The sequence below is a fragment of the Microtus ochrogaster genome, chromosome 7, assembly GCF_000317375.1.
Source record: "Microtus ochrogaster isolate Prairie Vole_2 chromosome 7, MicOch1.0, whole genome shotgun sequence".
Lineage (NCBI taxonomy): Eukaryota > Metazoa > Chordata > Mammalia > Rodentia > Cricetidae > Microtus > Microtus ochrogaster.
The window spans coordinates 21,249,112-21,272,089 of record NC_022014.1 but is presented as its reverse complement, the minus strand read 5'-3'; the positions used below and the strand labels follow the sequence as shown (position 1 = coordinate 21,272,089).

The following is a 22,978-nucleotide window of genomic DNA, read 5'->3' as shown; positions in this document are numbered from 1 at the left end:
TTCTCATGTCGAGCTCAAGTAGTGTTATCAGGACGATGCCAGCTCCCCCATCCTATGGGGTGAGGCTGCCAGAAGTCACAGTGGTTTTTGGTTGTCCTAAGGTGTACCTAAGATGCTAGATCTCTTCTCCCTGTTGCCCCACAGCTGGACGCAAGCAGTTTGCCCGCCACGAGTGGGCCCAGAAAGCTGCATACCTGCTGGGCTGCAGCCTGGAAGAGCTATCCTCAGCTATTTTTAAGCACCAACTTAAAGGTGGTACCCTGCAACGTTCCACCTCCTTCCGCCAGGGCCCCGAGGAGAGCGGCCTGGGAGAGGGCCCAGGTACCTGGGGTCCCTTGACTAATGAGTAGGACTGGAAGGCCTTGTCTGGGACTTGTCGCCCTCCCAGAGGTGGGAAGGACTACGGGGAGTGAATAAATGCTTCCAGGGGGAGAGCCCCAGGTCAGCTACCTCTGTGGGTAGAGAGCATCCCTGGGCATGCGGGTGGACCCAAGGCCTGAAGCTATGGCTGCTCCTCTTGCCCCACAGGCCCCAAACTGAGTGCCATGGAGTGCTTAGAGGGCATGGCATCTGGCCTCTACAGTGAGCTCTTTACTCTCCTCATCTCTCTGGTAAACAGGTAAGTCAAGCGGAACCCAGAGGCACCCCACTTTCTGCTTTAATAAAAGTGGGGTTGATGCTTGCATGGTGACTTAGGCAGCGCTGCCTTCCACCACAGAAGTGAGGGAACCCTGGGTAGGGAAAGGGGTTGGTCACATGACAGAGGCAGGGAAGTGGGGCCCACTGTATAGGAATGCCCCATCCAGCCCTGACTAAGTAAGGCTCTTCCTGCTAAGGGCTCTCAAGTCCAGTCAGCACTCGCTCTGTTCCATGATGATTGTGGATACGCCGGGCTTCCAGAACCCTGAGAGGGGCGGGTCAGCCCGTGGAGCCTCCTTCGAGGAGCTGTGCCACAACTATGCCCAGGACAGGCTGCAGAGGCTGTTTCATGAGCGCACCTTCCTTCAGGAGTTGGAAAGATACAAGGAGGTAGGTGGCTGCCATCAGGGCCCTGCCCAAGCCTTCTGCTGGCTCACCTTCTGGCCAGGGCATCCTGGGCTGGGCATCTGGACACATACAACACTAATTCCCTGCTCTCTAGCCTCCCTTATTTTATTTATTTATGTATGATGTACAACTTTATGCTAGAAGAGGGCATCAGATCCCACTACAGATGGTAGTGAGCCACCATGTGGATGCTGGGAATTGAACTCAGGACCTCTGGAAGAACAGACAGTGCGCTTAGCCTCTGAGGCTTCTCTCCAGCCCCCTAAAGTAAGAATTTTGTGGACAGTCTGCTCCAGGAAGCTGAAGACATATTCAAAGTCCCTCGGAGGTCTCATTTTCCTCTTTATAGCCCCCCTTTCAGTCTGTGAATTGCCACAGTGCAGTTTCTGCTTCAAGGTGTTCCTGGGTACTTCTCCCAGATCCCTGTCCAGCTCTCTTAGAATCCAAGGCTTAGATGGTGGCTAGCTGTTGAGCCCCTCCCGAAGAGGTCTCTGGGATTTCTTCCTCCTGTGGAGGAGGGTATTTGTCTTGAATAAAAGAAGCCCCCAGAGGAAGGCTGTGTCTGTCTTCATGAGTTCTAAGGATGATTGTGTGAAATGGAGAGAAGGCTTATTCTGCATTGCCAAATCAACTGCTGCGAATTGCATCAGCGTGTGACTGTGGTTTAGCATAAGAGGAAGCTATGAGAATTTTAGCTGTAAAAAAATACTGAACACTACCTTGGGAGGCAGTGAGTAATTTGTTCTTTGGGATAGTTTAGGGGGCTCTTGCATGGAGATGAGGCATTGGATTTGCCCCAGAGGCCCTGCCCAGCCTACTCCTGTGGCCGTATACCCTTTGTATCCCCTTGAGTATTATTATTGCGCCTTCCTTCCTAGGAGAACATCGAACTGGCGTTTGATGACTTGGAGCCAGCCGCAGATGACTCGGTGGCTGCTGTGGACCAAACTTCCCACCAGTCCCTGGTAGGAATGCCAGGGAAGCCTGGGCTAGCCTCGGCTCTTTCCCACTCATCTGGCAACTGAGCTGCTTGCTGGAGTTGCCACTGTGGGCTGAGGAAGGGTCACACCCACATATCATGCACTGCACAACTACAGGGCTCTACCCGTGGGCACTCAGTCTGTCTGGGAAGGTGGCACACTGTCCTGCCTAGTGAGTGGGGACCATAACCCAGAGTCCCAACCAAGCAAGAAAATGTTCTTCCTCTCTTGTGACCTGAGGCTCACCCTGTCCTGAGCTTGACTGAGCCATGTATCTGCCCAAGCCCTTATGTCTGCTGCTATGGAGTGGATGTGGGGCAAGAATCCAAACCCAGAGGATAAAATCATTGCCTCCCATAGTCCACCAGAGCCCGGGAGAGGAGGCAACAGCTCCCTCAGACAGGGAAACATTGTAAAATTTAAAATGTCCCAAGGCAGGCTGACAAGGATGTCGGCCCTCACCCCTCACCCCTGGGAACACGCTGTCACCTTTTATACTGGTATCTTGGGCATCTTTTGCCTGAGACACTGCCTGGCCCAATGAGCACTTGGCATTTGGTGATTGTCTTCAGTTTGAGGATTTGCGGCCTGTGCATTTTGGGAAAGACATTTATGCTGGGCAGCAGAGCTCAGGTTTGGCTGAGGCTCCCTCTAGGTGGTCCTTGTTGCCTTGCAGTGAGGTCCTGCTGGACTAGCACAAGATGGGCACAAATGCTTAAAGAGCCAAGAGGCTCTCTGGGCAAGATGCATTTCCTGTCCCCATCACCAGGCTCCTGGGGTGGTCCTCCTGCAGAGCCTTTGCCATCTTCAGATGGAAGGAAGTTGTCCTTGTGTCTCCTGAGCACCAGGGGGCAGCCTGTGTTAGGCTGCAAATCAGTCATCCTGCTCTCTCTCTCTCTCTCTCTCTCTCTCTCTCTCTCTCTCTCTCTCTCTCGCTCTTAGGTTTCTGCTATTTGATGGCTCTGGGGAGGGGGGGTCTCCAGTGCCACATACCGTGTCACTCCTTCTAGCCACTCATCTCTAGATATTAGAGTACTGTCCCCACCCACTGGCCTCCCTGTGGGGAAAAGATATAGACAGTAGATCAAAGAGAGGGAAAAATAGCACTTCTCTTATTTTTCTTGTCTGCCAGGCCATAAAAGCCAGGTAAGCATGGGGTGTGGGCAGTTCTTCTTGTCTAAAGAAGATAAGGGAGATACACACATACACACACATACACACACACACACACACACAAACACACACACACGCACCTTCAGGCCAGATGTGGCCACAGGGCTAGTTTACTAGGTCTTTATGGGGTGTTAGGATGCAGAATTCCACCTTCTCTTGAAAAACCAAAGACTCAGAGGCGTGGAGGTAGCTGGGTAAGGTTCTTTGATGTGTAAGCATGAGGATTGGAATTCACCCAGGAGGCAAAGACAGAAGATGCCTAGAGCAAGCTGGCTAGCCAGACTAGCCAAATTGGTAAATTGAAACAAGAGACCTGTCTCGATAAGTAAGGTAGAGACGAGTTAAGGAAGACACCATCATTAACCTCTGGACTCCACATGCATGCTCACACATGCTCACACACGAGACACACACACACACACACACACACACAGAATGTTTATTAACACTCACTAGTTGTGTTTTTCCAGGACGGTAGTCTTGCTTGGGTGGCAGTTAGTCATTCCCTTCAGATGGGGACACACCTTGCTTTCCCCCATTCTGCTTCTGTTGTCCACAAACTCCATGAAGAGTCACCTGCCTCGGGGCTTTGGTCCTTGAGTTTATAGCCAGCAGCAATCTGGGCACTCTCTGGGTTCTCCCCATGGGGACCAGTGCTAGCTCCACAGCCATTGTTAAGAGCCTTCTTTGAGCTAGCCGATCTTGGCACACGCCTTTAATCCCAGCACTCTGGCAGAGGCTGGTGGATCTCTGTGAGTTCAAGGCCAGTCTACTCCACACAGTCAGACCCTATTTCAAACTAAACAGAGAAGGCCTCCTTTGAGATTTTGCTGTACATAGATTTTGTCCCGCTGAAGCTGCTGGGAAGTAAGGCCTGGGGCTGGCCTCGCTCCTGTGATCTCTGGAATAACGATTGAGGGGAAGCTCTAAATATGAGTACAAATCAGAAGAAACTAGTTCTGGGTACCTTTGGACCCCAAGTCCCAGCAATCTTCTTTTGTAGTGAGTTCTTAAGAGTTCTTTCTCAGCTGGTTTCTATGCCCATCTATTCCACAAGGTGTCAGTAGTGAGCAGCTAGCGCCACACTGTTCAAATTCAAGCAAGTGTGACTATAGCTATCCATGGTGTTTTGTTGGGAGGGAGTGTTTCCTTTGCACAACCCCACATGGCTAAGCTAGATCTTTACTCCTGTCCTAGGTCCGCTCACTAGCCCATGCTGATGAGGCAAGGGGACTATTATGGCTGCTGGAAGAGGAGGCGCTGGTGCCGGGTGCCACCGAGGATGCTCTCCTCGACCGTCTTTTCTCCTATTATGGCCCCCAGGAAGGTGACAAAAAAGGTAGGTGATGCCTAGAGTGACTGCCTTTCTGCTTTGGGAGAGCTGGGTGGCACGGCACTCTGTAGCTGTAGTCTATGTCTGTGCCCTGATGACCTGAACTTGGCTTCATGCACCCTCAGGCCAGAGTCCTCTACTGCGCAGCAGCAAACCCCGGCACTTTCTCCTGGGTCACAGCCACGGTACCAACTGGGTGGAGTACAACGTGACTGGCTGGCTGAACTATACCAAACAGAACCCAGCTACCCAGAATGCATCCCGGCTCCTGCAGGATTCCCAGAAGTAAGACCATCTCATATCCTGTCCCCACAACTGTTGTCTGGGCTCGGGCTCCCTTCCTCTGGTGACGTGTCAGGAGACAACAGTCAAGGCCACGTGGCCTTGAAGACACAGGAATCACCTGCAGAGATAGGGATGGGAGACACACACTTAGAGGGACCTGCAGTCTTCAGTTGGAACAGCTCCTTCCTCACTCTCTTCAGAGAAAGTGGAAACACCACAGTCGGCAAATTTGGTGGCATTCAGAAACTAGAAGCAGGGGAGTCAGAAGTTCAGGTCGTCCTTGGCTACATTTTTAAAAGATTTTGTTTTTTAGTTTTATATATATGAGGGGGAGGAGATGGGCACCTGAGTGCAGGTACTTGTGGGGGCCAGAAAAGGGTACCAGATCCCCCCAGAGCTGGAGTTACAGACGGTTGTGAGCCTTCTAACATAGGTGCTGGGAACTGAACTTGGGTCCTCTGTAAGAGCAGTCAGCACTCTGAACTACCAAGCTCTCTCTTCAGACCCCTCAACAAAATATAAAAAGCCAAGAATAACTTAAATCTCAGAAATCACATAAGCCCTGGCACCCATTCCTTTATGTCAGAGATTAGAAGCTACGTCTTCTGTAGACAGGGACTTGTAGGTGCTAGGTGGTTAGCCATGAAGAGAGCAGACACCCCTGCCCTGTGGAGTTTACGTTCCAGTGGGAGAGGTAATGAACAAGAGATGAAACACATAGTCTAATTATGTAGTACGCTGAACTGAATATTAGAATCCCTCTCTACCCTCGCTGGTGAGGAAGAGGAGTGGATTGCCGCCACTGCCCAATCCTTGCCTGCATGGCCTCTGTCTATCTTGAGTTTTCTCTTCTAGTTTTGTTGTAGGTTTAGGACATACTGCTCTAGCAAAGATGGCCCAGACACCCGGCCACAGCCATATTGTGGGTGGGGTTGGGTGGGTGCAGTTTCTATTGCCCAGTGTTCTAACTCCTCCTCTGATCTTCCTCCCCCTGCAGAAAGATGATCAGCAACTTGTTTCTAGGCCGGGCAGGCAGCGCCACGGTGCTCTCAGGCTCCATCGCGGGCCTGGAGGGTGGCTCCCAGCTGGCCTTGCGCCGGGCGACTAGCATGAGGAAAACCTTTACCACTGGCATGGCAGCTGTCAAGAAGAAGTCACTGTGCATACAGATTAAGCTGCAAGTGGTGAGTGTCCAACAAGGTCCCAGGTCTCCTTCTGCTGGCAGGTCGGCACGGCACACTCATGGCATCCGTGCCCACCCAGATCCACCTGCTTTGATCCCTGCTGGTGCGATTGCCCTTTTAGTGCAGCTACTGAGACTGGCCAGCCATGCCTGAGGAGGGCAGCGCTGTCCGGGCTTAGCAATGACCTAGCAGGGGCAGACCAACTACTACCCTGTGAGGAGCAGAGATGCTAGCTTTCTGGACACTAGACATGGGGGCACTGAGGTGGTCCTTTCCCTTTGGCAGGATGCCCTCATTGACACCATCAAGAGGTCCAAGATGCACTTCGTACACTGCTTCCTGCCTGTGGCTGAGGGCTTGCCCGGGGAACCCCGAGCTGCCTCTTCCCGCCGAGTTAGCAGCAGCAGTGAGCTGGACCTGCCCCCAGGAGACCCCTGTGAGGCTGGGCTGCTGCAACTGGATGTGTCTCTACTTCGTGCCCAGCTTCGGGGATCCCGCCTGCTTGACGCAATGCGCATGTACCGCCAAGGTGAGGCACCTTCCCCTCCACAAGGCTCTGGTGCCCTTTCCTGAGCTGGCAGATGCCACCCTGCTGCCGTCCTCTCTAGGGACTGGCTGGAGATCTTTCTCTGCCCTAGTCCCAGCCCACCCTTTGCTTTTAGTCCTGTCTACTTTGGGGCTCCTCTCTTCCTCTTTTCCCTTCCTCATTCAAGTCCTGCTCCTGCGTGTGTGTGTGTGTGTGCGCGTGTTTGTGTGTGTGCGCGTGTGTGTGTGCGCGCGTGTTTGTGTGTGTGCGCGTGTTTGTGTGTGTGCGCGTGTTTGTGTGTGTGCGCGTGTTTGTGTGTGTGTGCGCGTGTGTGCGTAGACACTCAGACAGATGCACACACTCCGTCTCAAACGCCCTATCATTTGTTCCCATAGTTCTTCTGGCCCATCATCCCTAGTGTGGGCGGGTCAGCTCTGCCAGTAGCCGTAGACCTTCTGACTCAGTGCCCTTTCAGCGCTATCTACCCAAGGGGAAAACAGGTGCTAAATCTCTTAGAAGTACTTAAAATTCCCAAGAAAGGTCAGTAGGATCCTTTAATCCTCCTGGAGGGGACAAGGATGACAGTAGTAGCGGTTGTCATCCGTTCAGAATTCATGGCTCGCCAGGTGCTGTTCCCAGCTTTTTTACTCATTAATTCACAGCCGCCTCACGAGGTGGTAACTATTACCAACCCTAAATAAGGAGGCGAGGTTCGTAGAAGTGAAGGAGCATGCCCAGGGTCACCCAGCAGCAGAGCTGGATGCCAGCCAGGCAGGCTGGCTCCTCAGGCCTCTCGAGCTGAAGTAAGGAAGTACCAGGTTTCTGTTCTCTTTCCCCCACCCCCTCAGCGAGAAGTGCAGGCCGGGTCCTACCTACCTGCAGAAGGGTCCCCTTGAGGTATCCCCATGGATACCCTCACTTTTCCTCAGCAGCGAAAGCCAGGAAGCAGGCTCCCTACACAGTCCTAAATAAATCATCGATCTGTCCCCACGTCTTGATATGGAGTTGGTGTTTATTATTTCAAAACCAGATTGTTACCGCTCTGAACCAAAATCAATGTGCTTTACTCAAACAAGCAGATCGATGAGGCCAACGGCAGCAGCTTCCCCCTCCCCCGGCCCCCAGCCACCATCGATAGCGCTGATGATTAATTAAGATGCCAGGCGTCCAGACTGCTATCCTGGCCCATCAATTTAATTGCAATTCAGATACAATCAATAGCTCACTTTGTCTTGGCCCCTCAGCAGCCCCCGCCTCCTGTTGCAATTATCAGGCACATACATCAGCCTCATCTCCCAGCTGGAGGGTTTCCCAGAGCTGGCTGGCCAGAGCAAGCCCTCAGCTGGCTGTCAGTGGCCTAGGTGTGAACTCCACTTCTGCCTCTGACCACAACCCAATGGCTCCAACCTCAGGCCTCAGTTTCCTTGGATTTGAGATCCCTATCTGTCTGGAAGTGCTGTAATCTGGAGGAGTTGCCCTTTTGGCCCTCCACTGTGGACCCTGGTGAGATCAGTACCATTGGGGTCACTTCCTGCTAGCCACTATTCTGACCGTGTTCCGAGCCAGAAGCCGTCTCGCATCAAGTCCAGGCACACTTTAGGAAAGGAGAATTTCAGGGTTCTTGGTCATTGAGCCTTCAGGTTAAGGTCAAGGTAGGGCAAGGAGGGAGTCCATTCTGTGACCCTGCTCTGACAGGAGACAGGGAAATCCCATTTCTCTGAGCATTTGCCAAGTGAGCCAAGCTCTACTTAACTATATATTTCCTGGCTTGGTCTCCATGAGGTCCAGGGTCCCTGTTTAAAGGTGAAGTGGGCCTGGGGTGTGTTTTAGCTCATGATAGAGAAGGGAGCCCCCACTCAGTAAGGTCTCCAAATGAAGATCAGGGAGGACAGCTGATATGAAAGTCTGGCTGACTTCTGTTTCTGCTTTCTACCCTCCCACGTCATGACTGTGTGATAACGCAGAGACTGAAACCTTGGAGACTCAATAAGGAAAAACAATAGGATGTCAGGTGATAGCTGGGGGCTGGCCTAGAATCCAGACCCAGCTCTTCACAGCTATGTGGACTTGGCCACGCCACTTCTAAGCCATATTATTTCTATCTACCTATATTATCTATCTATCTATCTATCTATCTATCTATCTATCTATCTATCTATCTAATCTATATTATCTATCATCTATGTATAAATTTTTTTGTGTATGATGTGAAGAATGGAACCTGAGGCCACACCCACGCTCTATCCTGAGCTAAAGCCTTCATATCCTATTGTAGAACAGCTCTGATGGCCTGTCCTTTCTAGGTCTCCCTGTCCACCCCTCCACCCCCACCCAATCAAGCTAGGTGTTGATGGATCTCTCTGATTCTCTCTCCAGGTTACCCAGACCACATGGTGTTTTCTGAGTTCCGCCGTCGCTTTGATGTCCTTGCTCCACACCTGACCAAGAAGCATGGGCGCAACTACATAGTGGTGGATGAGAAGCGGGTAGGTGTGGGGCTCCAGGATCTCTGCAGACTCCTCACTCACTCACTCCCTCTGCCTCTCTTTCCTAGACTTTGCAGCCTGGCTCTTAATCAAGGTCACAGAGTTCCAGCCAACCAGGGCTAGGGCAGAGACACAACACCATGGCAGTGTGACAATGGCTGCCACATGAGCTTATGAGCTGCAGGGACTAGGGAGGAGCCACTCCTATTGGAGGTCAAAGATTTGGGTGTCTGTGCTTTTAGGAAGCCAGACAGTCACACTGAGTAAACATGGCAGAGCCTTCCAAGTGGATGACTAGGATTTATGTTTTGGGTATCCTGCTGATGGCATCTGGGTCCTTCAGCTTCAGCTTCCATGGCGGGATCTGGTTCCTGAAGCAGGAAGCTCTCTAGGGCTGGGCAAGCTTCCTTCCTAGGAGGAGGCTGAGATGGCAAGTCTACTTTGGTGCCGGAGCATGTGTCTGTGGGCCTCTTACAATCAAGAATGATGAACACATGACTGTAGAAGTGTCTTTATCACTTTACACTGCCACCTCAACCCCCAGGCAGCCAAAGGCTCCTTGAATAGAGGAGACCCCCTCTGCTGTGCACTGGCTCCAGCTTTTAGCTTGACTCAGAGCACCTCAGTCCTTAGGAGGCTTCCCTGGAGGGAGGGCACTCTGTAGCCTGGGGAAGGAAAGCCCACAACATTGCCTAGTCTGCCCCTACTTCTCTGACTCACAGACATACATTTCATGGAAGCCGCAAAGATTTCTGTGGTCTCGGGCCTGTTAGCATCCCACCTTCCCACTCCCCCTTGGCCTTGACTTCCATCCCAGCTCCCTTCTCACGGCGACAGGCTGTGCTTGTCTCCCTGGAAATGCTGTCCTTCCCAGACTGTCATTTTTGCATGAATCTCTCTGATCACAACATCCTACCTGTAGTGTCCCCTGCTCAGGGAGTTTGCAGTTGGACTCAGCGAGACCCTGCAAGTCGAGACCCAATCTGTTCTCTGTTTCATTATTTACTTCATAGCCTTGACACCATGGCCCTACCTACTCAGCACTTAGCCTTCATCCCTCCATTCTCCTGAACCTCCCACAGCCCTGTCTTACCCCTGCCCTGAAGGGCCAGCCCTTGGGTGGCTGCGCTGTTCATATTAGACTCCCAAGGGCTATGGAAAGAAGCTATACAACTCTAGACTTGAATTCCTACAGGTTTGTGGTCTTCAACCTTAGGTGGGCCCTTGGTATGGCCTAGTAAGTCTTCTGCATGTCCTTCCTTGTATGGCCACATCACCAAGCTCCTGGCCTGCTATCCCATTCACCACCTTTCTCCTCCAGTCTCCTACCCTACCTTACCCTCTCCTCCCCTCCCCTGCCTTCCCAGGTCATCTTCCCAGTAGCTGACCTTGACTTTAAACTACTGAAACCAAGGGTCTAGCTTCTTCTACCATCTTCATCTTCCTCCTTCTTCCCATCCCCCATTCTGCCTTGGTGGGAACAGGATGGAAGTGAACCATTTTGGGGTTTAGAATCCATTCCCTCCTGCTTCTTTTCTCTGTTAGAACAGTTCCATAGAGAGTAGCCTCCACCTGAAAGAGGCTCTTTGTCCAGTGCATGCTCTATAGCCTGAGACCACCCACATCTGCCTGCCCCCAGCTCCTGCTCTATTGCCCTTTGTTCTTCCACTTCAGCATCCTGTTCTCCACCCTGGTACCCTGGGGCTGGGCTCCCTGTTACCTTTATGTGTAGTGTTCTGTCTGCACATATGCCTGCAGGCCAGAAGAGGGCGCCAGATCTCATTACCAATGATTGTGAGCCACCATGTGGTTGCTGGGAATTGAACTCATGACCTCTGGAACTGCAGCCAGTGCCCTTAACCTCTGAGCCATCTCTCCAGCCCTGTTCCTTGAATTTTTTTTTAAAATGATTTATTTATTTATTTTTATGTGTTCGTTTTGCCTGCATGTATGCATGTGCACAATCTGCATGCCAGATGTCCATGGAGGACAGAAGATGGCATAAGATCCCCTGGAACTAGAGTTACAGACAGTTGTGAGCTGCCATGTAGGTTCTGGGAATGGAACCCAGGTCCTCTGGAAGAGCAGTCAGTGCTCTTAACCACTGAGCCATCTCTTCAGTTGCATTTTTTTTTTTAAAGTCAGGGTCTCACTATATAGTCCTGAGTCTTCTGGAATTCACTCTGTAGACCAGGTTAGCCCAGAACTCACAGAGATCCATCTGCCTCTACCTCCTAAGTGCTGGAGTTAAAGGTGTGTGCCAGCTGCTTGGCTGTTCCTTGAGTTCTTGACATGCGACTTTACTGGTACTTTGAAGTGTTTCCTGCTTGCCTCATCTGCCACCATGCTGTTCCTCTCCGCTCCCTGCTTCAGTAAAGATTTCATTCCTCAATACTCTGTGACTCTGTTGTTTTATGCTCTGTCTTCCTGGGCAACCTCATTTGCACCATCACTTCGATTACCACACAGACACTGACTGGCCCAGATCTCCCTCCTGCACTCCAAGTGCACGCTCCTCTCACTGTCTTCTGGGTTTTCCTGTGTCTTACCCCAGACTGAGCTCATGCGGTCCGTTCATTCTCTTGCCCTCAAGCCTGTTCTTCCTCACATATTCCCTGCTTTTGTGACTGACCTTCTCAGATGTCTCTGGCCCTTCCTGAGAGGACTGTGCAGAGTTCCCAGGCACACCAGGCTCCCCACACCTTGGTTGCACTCTAATCCCCACCCCCTCACTCTTGCAACATGTACCCTCCGCCTGTGATCCCAGGCCTTTGCTCAAGTTGGAGGCGTAACTGGTAGTTACATTCTCGGGTAAGGCAGTCCTCCTCTGGGGTCCCCACCCCCGACTGAACCCCATGCCTTTTTTATGTACTGCACCTGTCTTGTCCCCCACTTATCTTACTCTCCAACAACACCATCTGTTCCTCTTCTGGTCACCTCTGGTTCCCAGAGTGGACATAGTGGCTGGCATCATGGAAACCTACCTGAGGGGCTCGTGGAAGAAATGATGGGGTTTCTAGGAGGGAGCCAGGGAGGGCCCAGGAAGTGGAGATGGGGAGAGCCTATCGGACCTGATGGCAGCCTTTCTCTCCTCAGGCTGTGGAGGAGCTGCTAGAGTCCCTGGACCTGGAGAAGAGCAGCTGCTGCATGGGCCTGAGTCGGGTAAGTTGCGCACAGGTGGGCAGCCAGGTGTTCACTTCCTGGTGGCCCTAGTCAGGAGGCTGGCTCTCCCTCCCCGTTCTCAGACAGAAGCTAGGGTGTAGATATCCTAGTGTCAGCAAACTTTACTTTCTTGCCAGGATAGCTGACTGGTTCAGGACTCTGAAACCTCTGTGGTGTCAGGAGGGAGTGGGCTGAAACATGGCCTTGAGTTTGACACAGAGGGAATTGAGGAAACCAAGGGCTGCTGGGCTTGGAGGAAGAGGGCTGGGCTTGGAAGGAGGGGGCTGGGTTTGGAGGGAGGGGGCTGGGCTTGGAGAAGGGGGCTGAGTTTGGAGGGAGGGGGCTGGGCTTGGAGGCAGGGGCTGAGGAAAGCCAGGGGTAGTAGGAAGAGTACTCCAGAGTGCTCCCAGGGTGCAGAAGAGCAAGTGAAGACTGGTGAGCTGAGCCACCACAACCTGCCCACAGGCCAAATTCCTCATCTAAATGGAATATGTAGCAGAAAAGGCCTTGGTCCATACCAAAGGGTCCAGGAACAGTCTTCCCATAGGCAGGGAGCCTTGCCCACCTCTCCCCTAGCTAAAAAGCTTGGATAGGCTGTGTTCAAAAGTGCGCTGGGAATTGGGATGGAGGAAGGGCAGCGGGTGGCCAGACAAAGAGTCACGGATGTGTTCCTCTGTCAGCAGAGAAGACAGGGACCCCATCACAAAGCCTCTTGCACAGTGTGAGGTGGAGGGAGAGACATACATTTTACTTGTCCCTTAGTCTGCAGGTCCTGATTTTTCCTGACCCTCGCTCCCTGTGTCTCATCTAAGTCTAATGTCCTTGGCTTTCTCTTTTTCCCTTGGGTCCTCAAAGTCCCTTCTGCCCTTTTTGGTTTCTGGTCCTGTTTCTCTCCTTATTTTGTGTTTGTTCCCACCCCTTTGGTGTCATTTTTCTGCTCTGGTCTTTGTCTATGACATCTGGCTCCTCTCCTTTCTCTCTGGTCACCCTCCAGCACACACACACGCACATGCACACGCACATGTACACACACGCATGCACGCACATGCCCTTTTTCTGAGACTCAGAGGCAGCCAGCTGGGCTGCCTGCAGCCAAAACCATTCCTTCAGCTGCTCAGTGGCTAGTTGACACCCAGGCCTTTCCGTGAGCTCCTACCCCTCTAGCAGGCTGGGCCACTGCTGGCTGGTACTGGGAGTGGCGCTCTAAGCCAGTTCCCAGGTTCCCAGACACATCTCAGGCAGGAACAGGCCTGTACAGGTTGGCCTTCTTCTGGCCACATCTTAGACCCTCAGCTGTCCTGATTCCTCCCTGGTGCCAAGCTGAGGCAGGTGAGCCACGGGGCCTCCTGGTACACAGGGGGAAAAGGGGCAAGGTTGGATGCTTGCTTTAGCTTTGCTGGCTGCACTTAGCACTGGCTGGTAGGCAAGGACTGGGTGTTCATAATGCTTCAGTGGAGGGGCCTCACTGGAGGCCACTGGGCCCTGGAGGGCCAGGCGAAGAGCCTGGGGTCTGAGAGCTTCCTGACGCTGTCAAGTTTGTATTCATGGGAACTTGAGAAGGAGATGTCCATAGTCTTTCAGCTCTACTCAAAAGGATCCTAAATTTTTTTTCTGTATGTGTGTAAATGTGTATTCACACATATGTACTTGTAGTGAACTCTGTCGAATAGAGGCCAGGGATTGAATCTAGCGTCTTCCTGCATTGTTCTCTGCCTTATTTATTATTATTGTTTTTGTTACATTTATTTACTTAGAGGGGGTGCAGGGTGGGGTATTATGAGCACCCTTGTGTCAGAGGTTTGTTACTCCCTTCTATCACGTGGGTGTTGTGGCTCAAACTAAGATCCTCAGGTTTAGTGGCAAGTGACCCAACTCACTGAGCCACCTCATCAGACCCCTCCACCTTATTTTTGAGACAGGATCTCTTACTGAGTTGGGCACTCACTCACTGACTAGACTGGCTAGCATGCAAGCTATAGGACCTCCTCTCTGCCCCCTACCAGTCCCCAGTACTAGGATTACAGACAACTATGGCCACACCTGGCTTTTATGTGGTTGATCTCAGGTCCTTTTGCCTGTGTAACAATCATTTAGCAGGGTGAGCCATCTCCTAAGCTCCCCTCAAAAGGACTCAATTCTGCATATGTTCAAGAGCTTTGAGGCTTGTGTCTGTAGACCATTCTTTTGTGTGTGTGTGTGTGTGTGTGTGTGTGTGTGTGTGTGTGTGTGTGTGATTTTTTTGAGACAGGGTATTGTTATGTAACTCTGGCTGTCTTGGAACTCACTGTGTAGACCAGGCTGGCCCCGAACTCAGAGGTCCTCTTGCCTCTGCCTCCTGAGTGCTGAATTAAAGGTGTGTGCCACCCCCACCTCCTGGCCTAGATCATTCTCTCTCATTGTGCTTCCGAGCCATTCTGTCTCTCTGTGCCAGTATTCACCTGCTTCCCCGTTTGCTAACCAAGCATATTTGCTTGACCTAGGAACAAACTGGTTGTCCCTTAGGGCCTCACATGTATATTACTGGAAACTGAGGCGTGAGTCAGACTTCAGATACATGGGAACCCCCACTTTGCCAGTTTGTAGAATTTGGGGCAGTATCGCAAGGACTGAGCTGGATTTTTTTTCCAAAACTAATCTCAGAGGATGAGGCTTCTGTGCCGTGAGCAGATGCAGCATTCTCATCGGGTTTGGGCTCTCTCCCTACTTCTTCCCTGAAGGGAACTCTGGGATCCTTCCCCTATCAGGACTATATATATTACCTGTGTTCTTCTTGATTTCCCATCTCTGTCCCACAAAGGGAATTTTGTTTTCTTTCTTTCTTAAGATATATTGCTTGCTTACGTGTGGATATGCCTGTGTGTGTCTGCCATGTGTATGAAGGTGCTCTCAGAGGCCAGAAGAGGGCGTCAGATCCCCTGGCACTGGAGTTACAGCAGTTGTGCTGATGATGTGGGTGATCCGAACCAAGCTCAGGTCTTCCTGAAGAGCGGTAGTGCTCTTAACTGCAGAGCCATCTCTCCAAACTGTCTTTCTTTTCAAGGATAAATCACATTTATTTACTTACCTGTTTGTTTCTTATTTTATGGATGTGTGCATGCCACAGCACACGTGTGGTGGCCAGGATAACTTGAGGCAGTGAGTTCTCTCCTTCTACCATGTGCATCTTGGGGATCAAACTCAGGGTGGCAGGCTTGACGGCTGAGCCATCTCACTGGCCCTAAGAAGGAGGCGTGTGTGTGTGTGTGTGTGTGTGTGTGTGTGTGTGTGTGTGTATCACCTGTATCAGGTGAGGGTGGTTATAAACCTTGTGCTCCTCTGCTTCTCAAGGACACCAGAGCCATCATCACCCTGCTCCATGTCTCTTACAAGGCCAACACAGGGCAGCAAAGAATGAGAGGAACAGCTGGGTGTAGGGTGCCCAGCAGGTTTCCCACACATCTGTCTTCCAGCCCCCAAACCTGTATGACAGGTCTCTTGCTGGGACTGATTCACGCCCACCTCACCAGCTTTTTCATGAGAGTGTGAAACGTGGGGGTAGGGGTGGGGCCCTGGCATGAAAGAGGAGGTAGCTGGAATGAAGCAGAGCAGGCGGGCAGAAGGGCAGAAGCCTCGCCCCCCACTCTAGTCTTCCCCCACAGACAGCTTCTTAGGTTCTCTCCCATCCAGACACACCATCTCACTCTCCCCCTGAGCCCAGATGGCTGGAGCTGTGCTCGGGCCCTGCAGTGGGCCATGGCACCGGGCACAGTGACAGTATCACAGCTTTAGCTGAAGGACCTCCCCTCCTTGTTTGGCCAGTGAGTGCTTCCTGTTCCTCTTGGCCCCAGGTATCTCCTTGTCCACTGTGCTGCTGTCATTTCTCCTTTGAAGTCAGACTTCCCACCTCACTCTTCCAGAGCCAAAGCCTTCTACCTGGGCCTGGCCCATCCCCAGGGGCCATGCTAGGGCTCCTCCCCTCCACCCTTGGGCAGGTGGATTTTCAGGCTCTTCCTGAACCAGGATCCATATTTCCTCGCCTGCTGGCTCCCTGTGCCAGCTGCCTGTTCCTCTCTCTTTGCCGACTTTGACCCGGCTGCTTCTCCGACAGGTGTTCTTCCGGGCAGGCACGTTGGCACGGCTGGAAGAGCAGCGAGATGAGCAAACCAGCAGGCACCTGACCCTGTTCCAAGCGGCATGCAGAGGCTATCTTGCCCGCCAGCATTTCAAGAAGAGAAAGGTGCTGCTCTGGGGACACCCCAGCCTAGATGGCACACAGAGTGCCAGTGGGGGGGGGCATACAGGGTGCATGCCGGGGAAACCAAGCAGTTATCATCATCTGGGAAGGAGGTGGGAACCTCCCAAGAGCACCATGCCTGGGCCAGAGTGAGGAGCATGCTTGAGTGCCCAGCAGCGTGGGCATGTGCCCTGGCCAGGGGGCTGTGTTGCGGGAGTGGGGGCGGGAAGCAGGGCCCAGGCAAAGGTGGGCTCTGGTTCATGGGCTGCTCTATGAAGATTAAGGAGCTGTGTCAGCGACTCCTTTTCTTATTAGCAAGTCCATAAAACAGCCAGCACTGCCGCCTCTTGTGTTTCAGCAAGATTAGGTTTTATAGCACAGCTAGGCCAGGGTGCTGGAAATAATCAGGCAGCAAATAAAGCAGATGAAATTATTCCTAATGACAGTGGGACACGAGTGCCCCCTGCACTGCCTCCTCCCGGGACTGCCCACCCTCCAAAGGTGGGGCAGTGGGCATGAGCAGGGTCTGGGGAGCTGGTGCGGTTGTGCTGCTGGTGGGCACTGACTTGGCCAAGGGAGCGGGAGGTCCATCATGTGACAACCCCAACTGCAGATCCAGGACCTGGCCATCCGCTGTGTACAGAAGAACATCAAGAAGAACAAGGGGGTGAAGGACTGGCCCTGGTGGAAACTCTTCACCACTGTGCGGCCCCTCATCCAAGTCCAGCTGTCAGAAGAACAGATTCGCAACAAAGACGTGCGTGACTTCCCAGCAGGCCGGGTCCTGGGAGGGGCCCATGGACACAAGGGTCTTGCTGGCTTGTCTTGGATTAAGGCGCTTTAGGATTAGTTGGAAGGACTGGTGTCTTTGAACTATGCCCATCAAGCACATATCCCTGTGGAGTGCAGGATGGACCCTCCATAGCTTCTTAGGATAAAACCGTAGGCATCTGCTGTTTGTGGAGGGGAGTCTGGGGGTTAGGAGTCCTGATGGGGGGGTCCTCACCCCTTTTAGCACCTCAGCCTCACTTTGTCTCCTTGCGTCCCGCAGGAGGAGATCCAGCAGCTGCGCAGCAAGCTTGAGAAGGTGGAGAAAGAACGGAATGAGCTTCGGCTCAACAGTGACCGGCTGGAGTCCCGGGTGGGTGACTCCAGTCACCAGACAGACTGGCCCACTGTCCCAAAGTGCCCTGACCCATGAGCCCTGGTGTTCTGGCTGAGTGAGGCAGTCACTTCAACTGGTGACCCCCCCCCCCTCAGATCTCAGAGCTGACATCGGAGCTGACTGATGAGCGGAACACAGGAGAGTCCGCCTCCCAGCTGCTGGATGCAGAGACAGCCGAGAGGCTCCGAGCCGAGAAGGAAATGAAAGAGCTACAGGTGAGAGCAGGGCCAGGGTGAAGACAGCAGGCTAGTGACCGCCACACTCGGCTTCCCCAAAGCCTCTAGTAGCTCGACATCTCTGTCTGCTTGGGGTAAGCGTGTGGCCTGTGTGGTTCAGGACACTGGGTAGGACAGGCAAGGGGAAGACCTGCAAGGCTAACAAGCCGTTTCCTTCAGACCCAGTATGATGCACTAAAGAAGCAGATGGAAGTCATGGAAATGGAGGTGATGGAGGCCAGGCTCATTCGGGCAGCAGAGATCAACGGGGAAGTGGATGATGACGATGCAGGTGGGTCCCAAGTGGAGGAGGCAGGTGGGCCTGAATGGCAAGGCCTGATGCCCTTCCTTCCCTGGGTGCTCACACATCCTGTCCGGGCTTGTCTCCCTTCTGTGAGCCGTTTTCATACTAAAACACAGTGAATGGATGAGAAAGTAGAGTTGCTAAAACCAAGCATGGTGATTCATGCTTATAATCCCGGGTGACTGAAGCCCAAGGTCACCAACTACATAATAAACTCAAGGACAGCCTGAGATCTTGTCTCAAAAAACAAACAAACAAAAGCCTCAAAAACCACAATGTCAAGGTGCTGAAAATAACCAGGTTGAACCGCTATGCTAATGACAAGGGCCATGGATCTGGCGGCCTCTAGGGAGTAGTTAGCCCAGGTTCCCCTTGTCACCCTCTCTAGACTCTTCCCCTGGTAGTGGACTCCACCCGATCCTCCTTCCTATCCCTCTCCTTCTGTCCCCTGCCCCTTCCTGGGGACCCTCAGCAGCTCTGAATGGAGCGGTCTCCCCCTACCCTGCAGGGGGAGAGTGGCGGCTGAAGTATGAGCGCGCTGTTCGGGAGGTGGACTTCACCAAGAAGCGGCTCCAGCAGGAGTTGGAAGACAAGATGGAGGTGGAGCAGCAAAGCAGGAGGCAGCTAGAGAGACGGGTGAGGCTGGCCAGGGAACTGAGGCCTGTCTTCGAAGGGCTGGGGCTCAGTGCCATGTCTACTGGCAAAGCAGGCAGAAGCAGGCAGAGCCGGAGAGGGACTGGGGAAGCGGTGTGTCAGCCAGTCCTGAAGGGACAGCTGGGACCCCCCTCAGGGAATCACCCCTTAGGTTCTGAAGATGTCACTGACCCTGTCCTCCACTTCTAAACCCTTGGTGGCTGCTGACCGTGCACCCGTCTCTCCACCTCTAGCTTGGGGACCTGCAAGCAGACAGTGACGAGAGCCAGCGGGCCCTGCAGCAGCTCAAGAAGAAGTGCCAGCGACTCACAGCTGAGCTGCAGGACACCAAGCTGCACCTGGAGGGCCAGCAGGTCCGAAACCATGAGCTGGAGAAGAAGCAGAGGAGGTGGGTGGCCCTGCCTTGTGCCCTCAGAACCTTTGAGCCACAGGACCAGCCATTCGTGCTGGCACGTGAAACAGACTCACTTCTGGTCTCCCAGGAGGACTCGGGCCACGGCTACCGGGAAGTCCATCCCAGCCTCTCTTCACATGTGTTCCTCTCAAAGGGTACCCGTCATCTGTCCCAAACCAGAAAGGACAGGCTTCAGCCAAGTCCAGAACCACCAGGTCCCTGCCCTGCCCCTTGTGCCCCTCAACCCCCTCACCCCGGCTCTGCCTGAGTAGCTTTCACCCCACAAACACACTCTCCTGACTAATGTCGCTAAACTACCGTGCCACTTCCATCTCATTATGGTAATGACGCAAAGGAGGGGGGCAGCCCTCACAGGAGAAAATCCAATCTAAATTAATTTCCCTGGCTGGGAATGGGAATGGGACGCCTTCATTAACAGCGTGAGGAGCCCACACGCCCTGGGAACAGTGGGGTGCCCCAGGGAGCAGGAACAATGCCTGGTTCCCCTCTGCCAGCTTCCAGTACAGGTACCAATTACCTTTGTGAAGGGTAACCTCACCCCTAGACCCTGGGAGGGAGACGGGCAGAACAGAGCTCCCGCTCCTCCCAGTATGCATTACCTTATGTGTCCCCAGCTCCCCCATCACCTTGTCACCTTCCTTGCTAACTGCTTCCTGTTACTCTAAGGAGAACAAGGTGGTTCAGAGGATTTTTTTTTTTTTTTTTTTTGTATCTCTGGGAAGAATCAGGCAGTTCACTTCTCCCACCCTTTAACCCCACTCTGTCTAAACCTAAAGATGGCACTGTTAGCAGGAACCCCTCCTTCATGAGCACCCCATAATCATGCCAGCTTGGCCTAGTTACCACGTCTCTGTGCTCCCCGCTGGGCGACTTATTAGGTTTCGGCTGGCCGGGGTTTTCTGCCTCTTTCTCTGCTGTGGGCTAGGGAGGGATGCTATGGAGTTTCCACAGGAACCTGATTACCTATGCAGGGAAGGGCTAAGAGGGATTTCAGCAATTTGCTCCCCGATTTAGAGTCACTGGGCAGGAAACGGAAGGTCGGGAAGTAGAGGAGTAAAGGAGGTGGCTCCCTCGAGTGCCTCTTAGAGCACATTGCTGGCTGGGCCTGGCAGGAATGCTGCCTGGCCCAGCACGGGGTGCCCTGCTGGTAACTCCAGGGTGGGTGGTACTGACACCGGAGGCAGATGCCAGCGGCGGTTAGAAGCCAGCAGCTGTGCCTGTAGTTGCTGAGTTGAGCATAGGGTGAACTGTCCAAAGAGAACATCGTCTCTACTCACCCTGATGCCCCTCTGTTGTCACTCTGACACCTTCTTCTTTCATCCATTGGAGAATGTGGAGACTTGCCTGCCCCTTTCCCAGAAGCGGTGTGTGGGACCTTCTTAGGCCCTCTTGATGAAGCATTCATTGTTCCTCAGGTGCCTCAGTAGTCTGACCTCTACTTCCTGAATTCCAGTGTCACCAAGGTCCCAAGTCATGACTTATGAGTCCCTCCCACCCCCCACCCCAGCCCTATTGGTATCTTGCTCCGTCTGTGGTACCCTGCTTGCTGGGTGCTGGAGAGCTAGACTTTGCCCTTTCCTAATGAGGCCGTTGTGCTCCCCACAGGTTTGACAGTGAGCTTTCCCAGGCACAGGAGGAGGCCCAGCGGGAGAAGCTGCAGAGGGAGAAGCTCCAACGGGAGAAGGACATGCTCCTGGCTGAGGCTTTCAGCCTGAAGCAGCAGCTGGAGGTACCAGGGCTGACCCTCTTCCAGCTCCAGCTCCCCTACTGCTTGGGGAAGCCCTGTGCCAACCTCACCTTCCTTTGCCCTCTAGGAAAAAGACATGGACATCGCCGGGTTTACCCAGAAAGTCGTCTCCTTGGAGGCTGAGCTCCAGGACATTTCTTCTCAAGAGTCCAAGGATGAGGCTTCTCTGGCCAAGGTCAAGAAGCAGCTCCGGGACTTGGAGGCCAAGGTCAAGGATCAGGAAGAGGAGCTGGATGAACAGGCGGGAAGCATACAGATGCTGGAGCAGGTACCACAGGGTTGGCCAAGGGAGGGCCAAGGTGCAACAGGAAATATTGCCACCCTCACCATTAACACAGGGCACTGGGGAGGAAAGGTCAAGGTCCACATCCATTCATTCATTCATTCATTCATTCTCTCAATCACTCATTCACCTACTTATAAAATCTTGTGTGAGTACTTGCCCGGTGCCAGCCACAATATATAGATAGTTAAGTTGCCATACAGCCTTTCCCGAAAGCAGATCTGGGTTGGATCTAGTGAGGAAAGAATGGGAAGATAATGCAGACAGAGGCCAGGAGCCAACCAAGCATGCCGCTAAACAGCCAGGTCAGTTCAGGGGTCCTACCCAGGGACGGAAAGCTTCAAGACCATCTCCAGCAACAAGCCTCTTCCTGAGCCTTGGCCAGGTGTCTAGTAAGGAGGCATACTACAGCCTCCGTGCAGAAGCTGGCTGCCAGGACAAAGACTGAGCGGGCAAAGAGAACTGTGGTGGAGAGAGAGCCTGCGCTCCTGAACATGGGAGAGCTGCACTTCCGGGAAAGGAACCCAGTCCTGACTTCCAACCCACAGGCCAAGCTGCGTCTGGAGATGGAGATGGAGCGGATGCGACAGACCCATTCCAAGGAAATGGAGAGTCGGGATGAGGAGGTGGAGGAGGCCCGGCAGTCATGTCAGAAGAAGGTATGGCATCTGGGCCGTCTGGGCTCTTCTATGCTGGTGTAAGGATATGTTCTTTATCACTGCTTTAAAGTGGGGACTTTTGTTTTTCCACATTATCCTCCTGTATTCTACTGTTATTCTGGACCAGCATTTCCCCTCTTAGGACTCAGGCCTGGCCTGGGATGAGCCTTTCAGTCTGTGGGAAAGCTTGGTCCTGTACTTCCCTGGGGCCGCCTGTGGTCAGCCAGCCTAGCTGGATGATCTCCCCCACACACACACTGTACGAAGTCTACTGTGGCTGTAGTAGCTGCCTGTGACCTGCTGTCCCCCTCCTGCACTTGGACCTCCTTGGGTCATCCACACTCAGTCCTGCTCCATTGTTCTGGGAGGGGACACTCAGCATGGGAAGGGACTATTGTCCCTGCCCACGACGGACAAAAGGACAACAGCCTCTGTCCCCACAACCCCGCAGCTAAAGCAGATGGAAGTGCAGCTTGAGGAGGAGTACGAAGACAAACAGAAGGCACTGCGGGAGAAGCGGGAGCTGGAGGGCAAGCTGTCCACACTCAGTGACCAGGTGCGTGGGGACCCCCACAGCTACCTGCTCCACCAGCCTAACTGGGGGTCTTGAGGACAGAAAACTGGGCATGCCATGGTACTCTGCAGCAGGTACCACATCACAGGGGTTGGTGAGGGTATCATCCATCACCCAGGCCTTTCTCACTAGCTAGCATGATCCTGGCATGCCCAGGAGAGCATCCTTGCTCATTTTGGAGAATGTGAAGATAGGCAAGATTAGCAGTCAGCTTGGGAAGGACTCAAGGAAGCCCCATGGTGGAGCTCAGTGCCTTCCCGGATGGTGTCCTCCCAGGTGAACCAGCGGGACTTTGAATCGGAGAAGCGGTTGAGGAAAGACCTGAAGCGTACCAAGGCGCTGCTGGCAGATGCCCAGATCATGCTGGACCATTTAAAGAACAACGCCCCCAGCAAGAGGGAGATTGCCCAGCTAAAGAACCAGGTACCTGCCGGGCGGTGGTGGCGCATGCCTTTAATCCCAGCACTCGGGAGGCAGAGGCAGGCCGATCTCTGGGAGTTCGAGACCAGCCTGGTCTACAAGAGCTAGTTCCAGGACAGGCTCCAAAACCACAGAGAAACCCTGTCTCGAAAA

The 22,978-nt window shown here is 53.2% G+C and overlaps 1 protein-coding gene and 1 long non-coding RNA gene across 14 annotated transcripts in view; one reads left to right on the top strand and one right to left on the bottom strand.

Moving 5' to 3' along the window:
* The window catches only part of Myo18a (myosin XVIIIA), a 97,993-nt gene that overhangs the window by 56,617 nt on the left and 18,398 nt on the right, over positions 1-22,978 (top strand). For all 13 annotated transcript variants that reach the window (XM_026780292.1, XM_026780290.1, XM_005349487.3 and 10 more), the window contains 22 exons: positions 145-321; positions 529-619; positions 837-1,029; positions 1,926-2,012; positions 4,398-4,539; positions 4,659-4,818; positions 5,816-6,002; positions 6,288-6,531; positions 8,905-9,014; positions 12,111-12,176; positions 16,264-16,392; positions 17,003-17,146; positions 17,441-17,530; positions 17,650-17,769; positions 17,950-18,061; positions 18,582-18,709; positions 18,961-19,115; positions 20,748-20,871; positions 20,957-21,157; positions 21,721-21,831; positions 22,283-22,387; positions 22,682-22,828. In XM_026780292.1, coding sequence (XP_026636093.1) covers positions 145-321; positions 529-619; positions 837-1,029; positions 1,926-2,012; positions 4,398-4,539; positions 4,659-4,818; positions 5,816-6,002; positions 6,288-6,531; positions 8,905-9,014; positions 12,111-12,176; positions 16,264-16,392; positions 17,003-17,146; positions 17,441-17,530; positions 17,650-17,769; positions 17,950-18,061; positions 18,582-18,709; positions 18,961-19,115; positions 20,748-20,871; positions 20,957-21,157; positions 21,721-21,831; positions 22,283-22,387; positions 22,682-22,828 — 3,023 coding nt within the window. The remainder of the gene's footprint in view (positions 1-144; positions 322-528; positions 620-836; positions 1,030-1,925; positions 2,013-4,397; positions 4,540-4,658; positions 4,819-5,815; positions 6,003-6,287; positions 6,532-8,904; positions 9,015-12,110; positions 12,177-16,263; positions 16,393-17,002; positions 17,147-17,440; positions 17,531-17,649; positions 17,770-17,949; positions 18,062-18,581; positions 18,710-18,960; positions 19,116-20,747; positions 20,872-20,956; positions 21,158-21,720; positions 21,832-22,282; positions 22,388-22,681; positions 22,829-22,978) is intronic.
* On the bottom strand, positions 18,072-20,733 carry LOC113456309. Its single transcript, XR_003377128.1, has 3 exons — positions 19,986-20,733; positions 19,196-19,287; positions 18,072-18,178 (listed from the first exon to the last, which is right to left on the bottom strand). It is a non-coding gene; the product is annotated as an uncharacterized LOC113456309 (long non-coding RNA).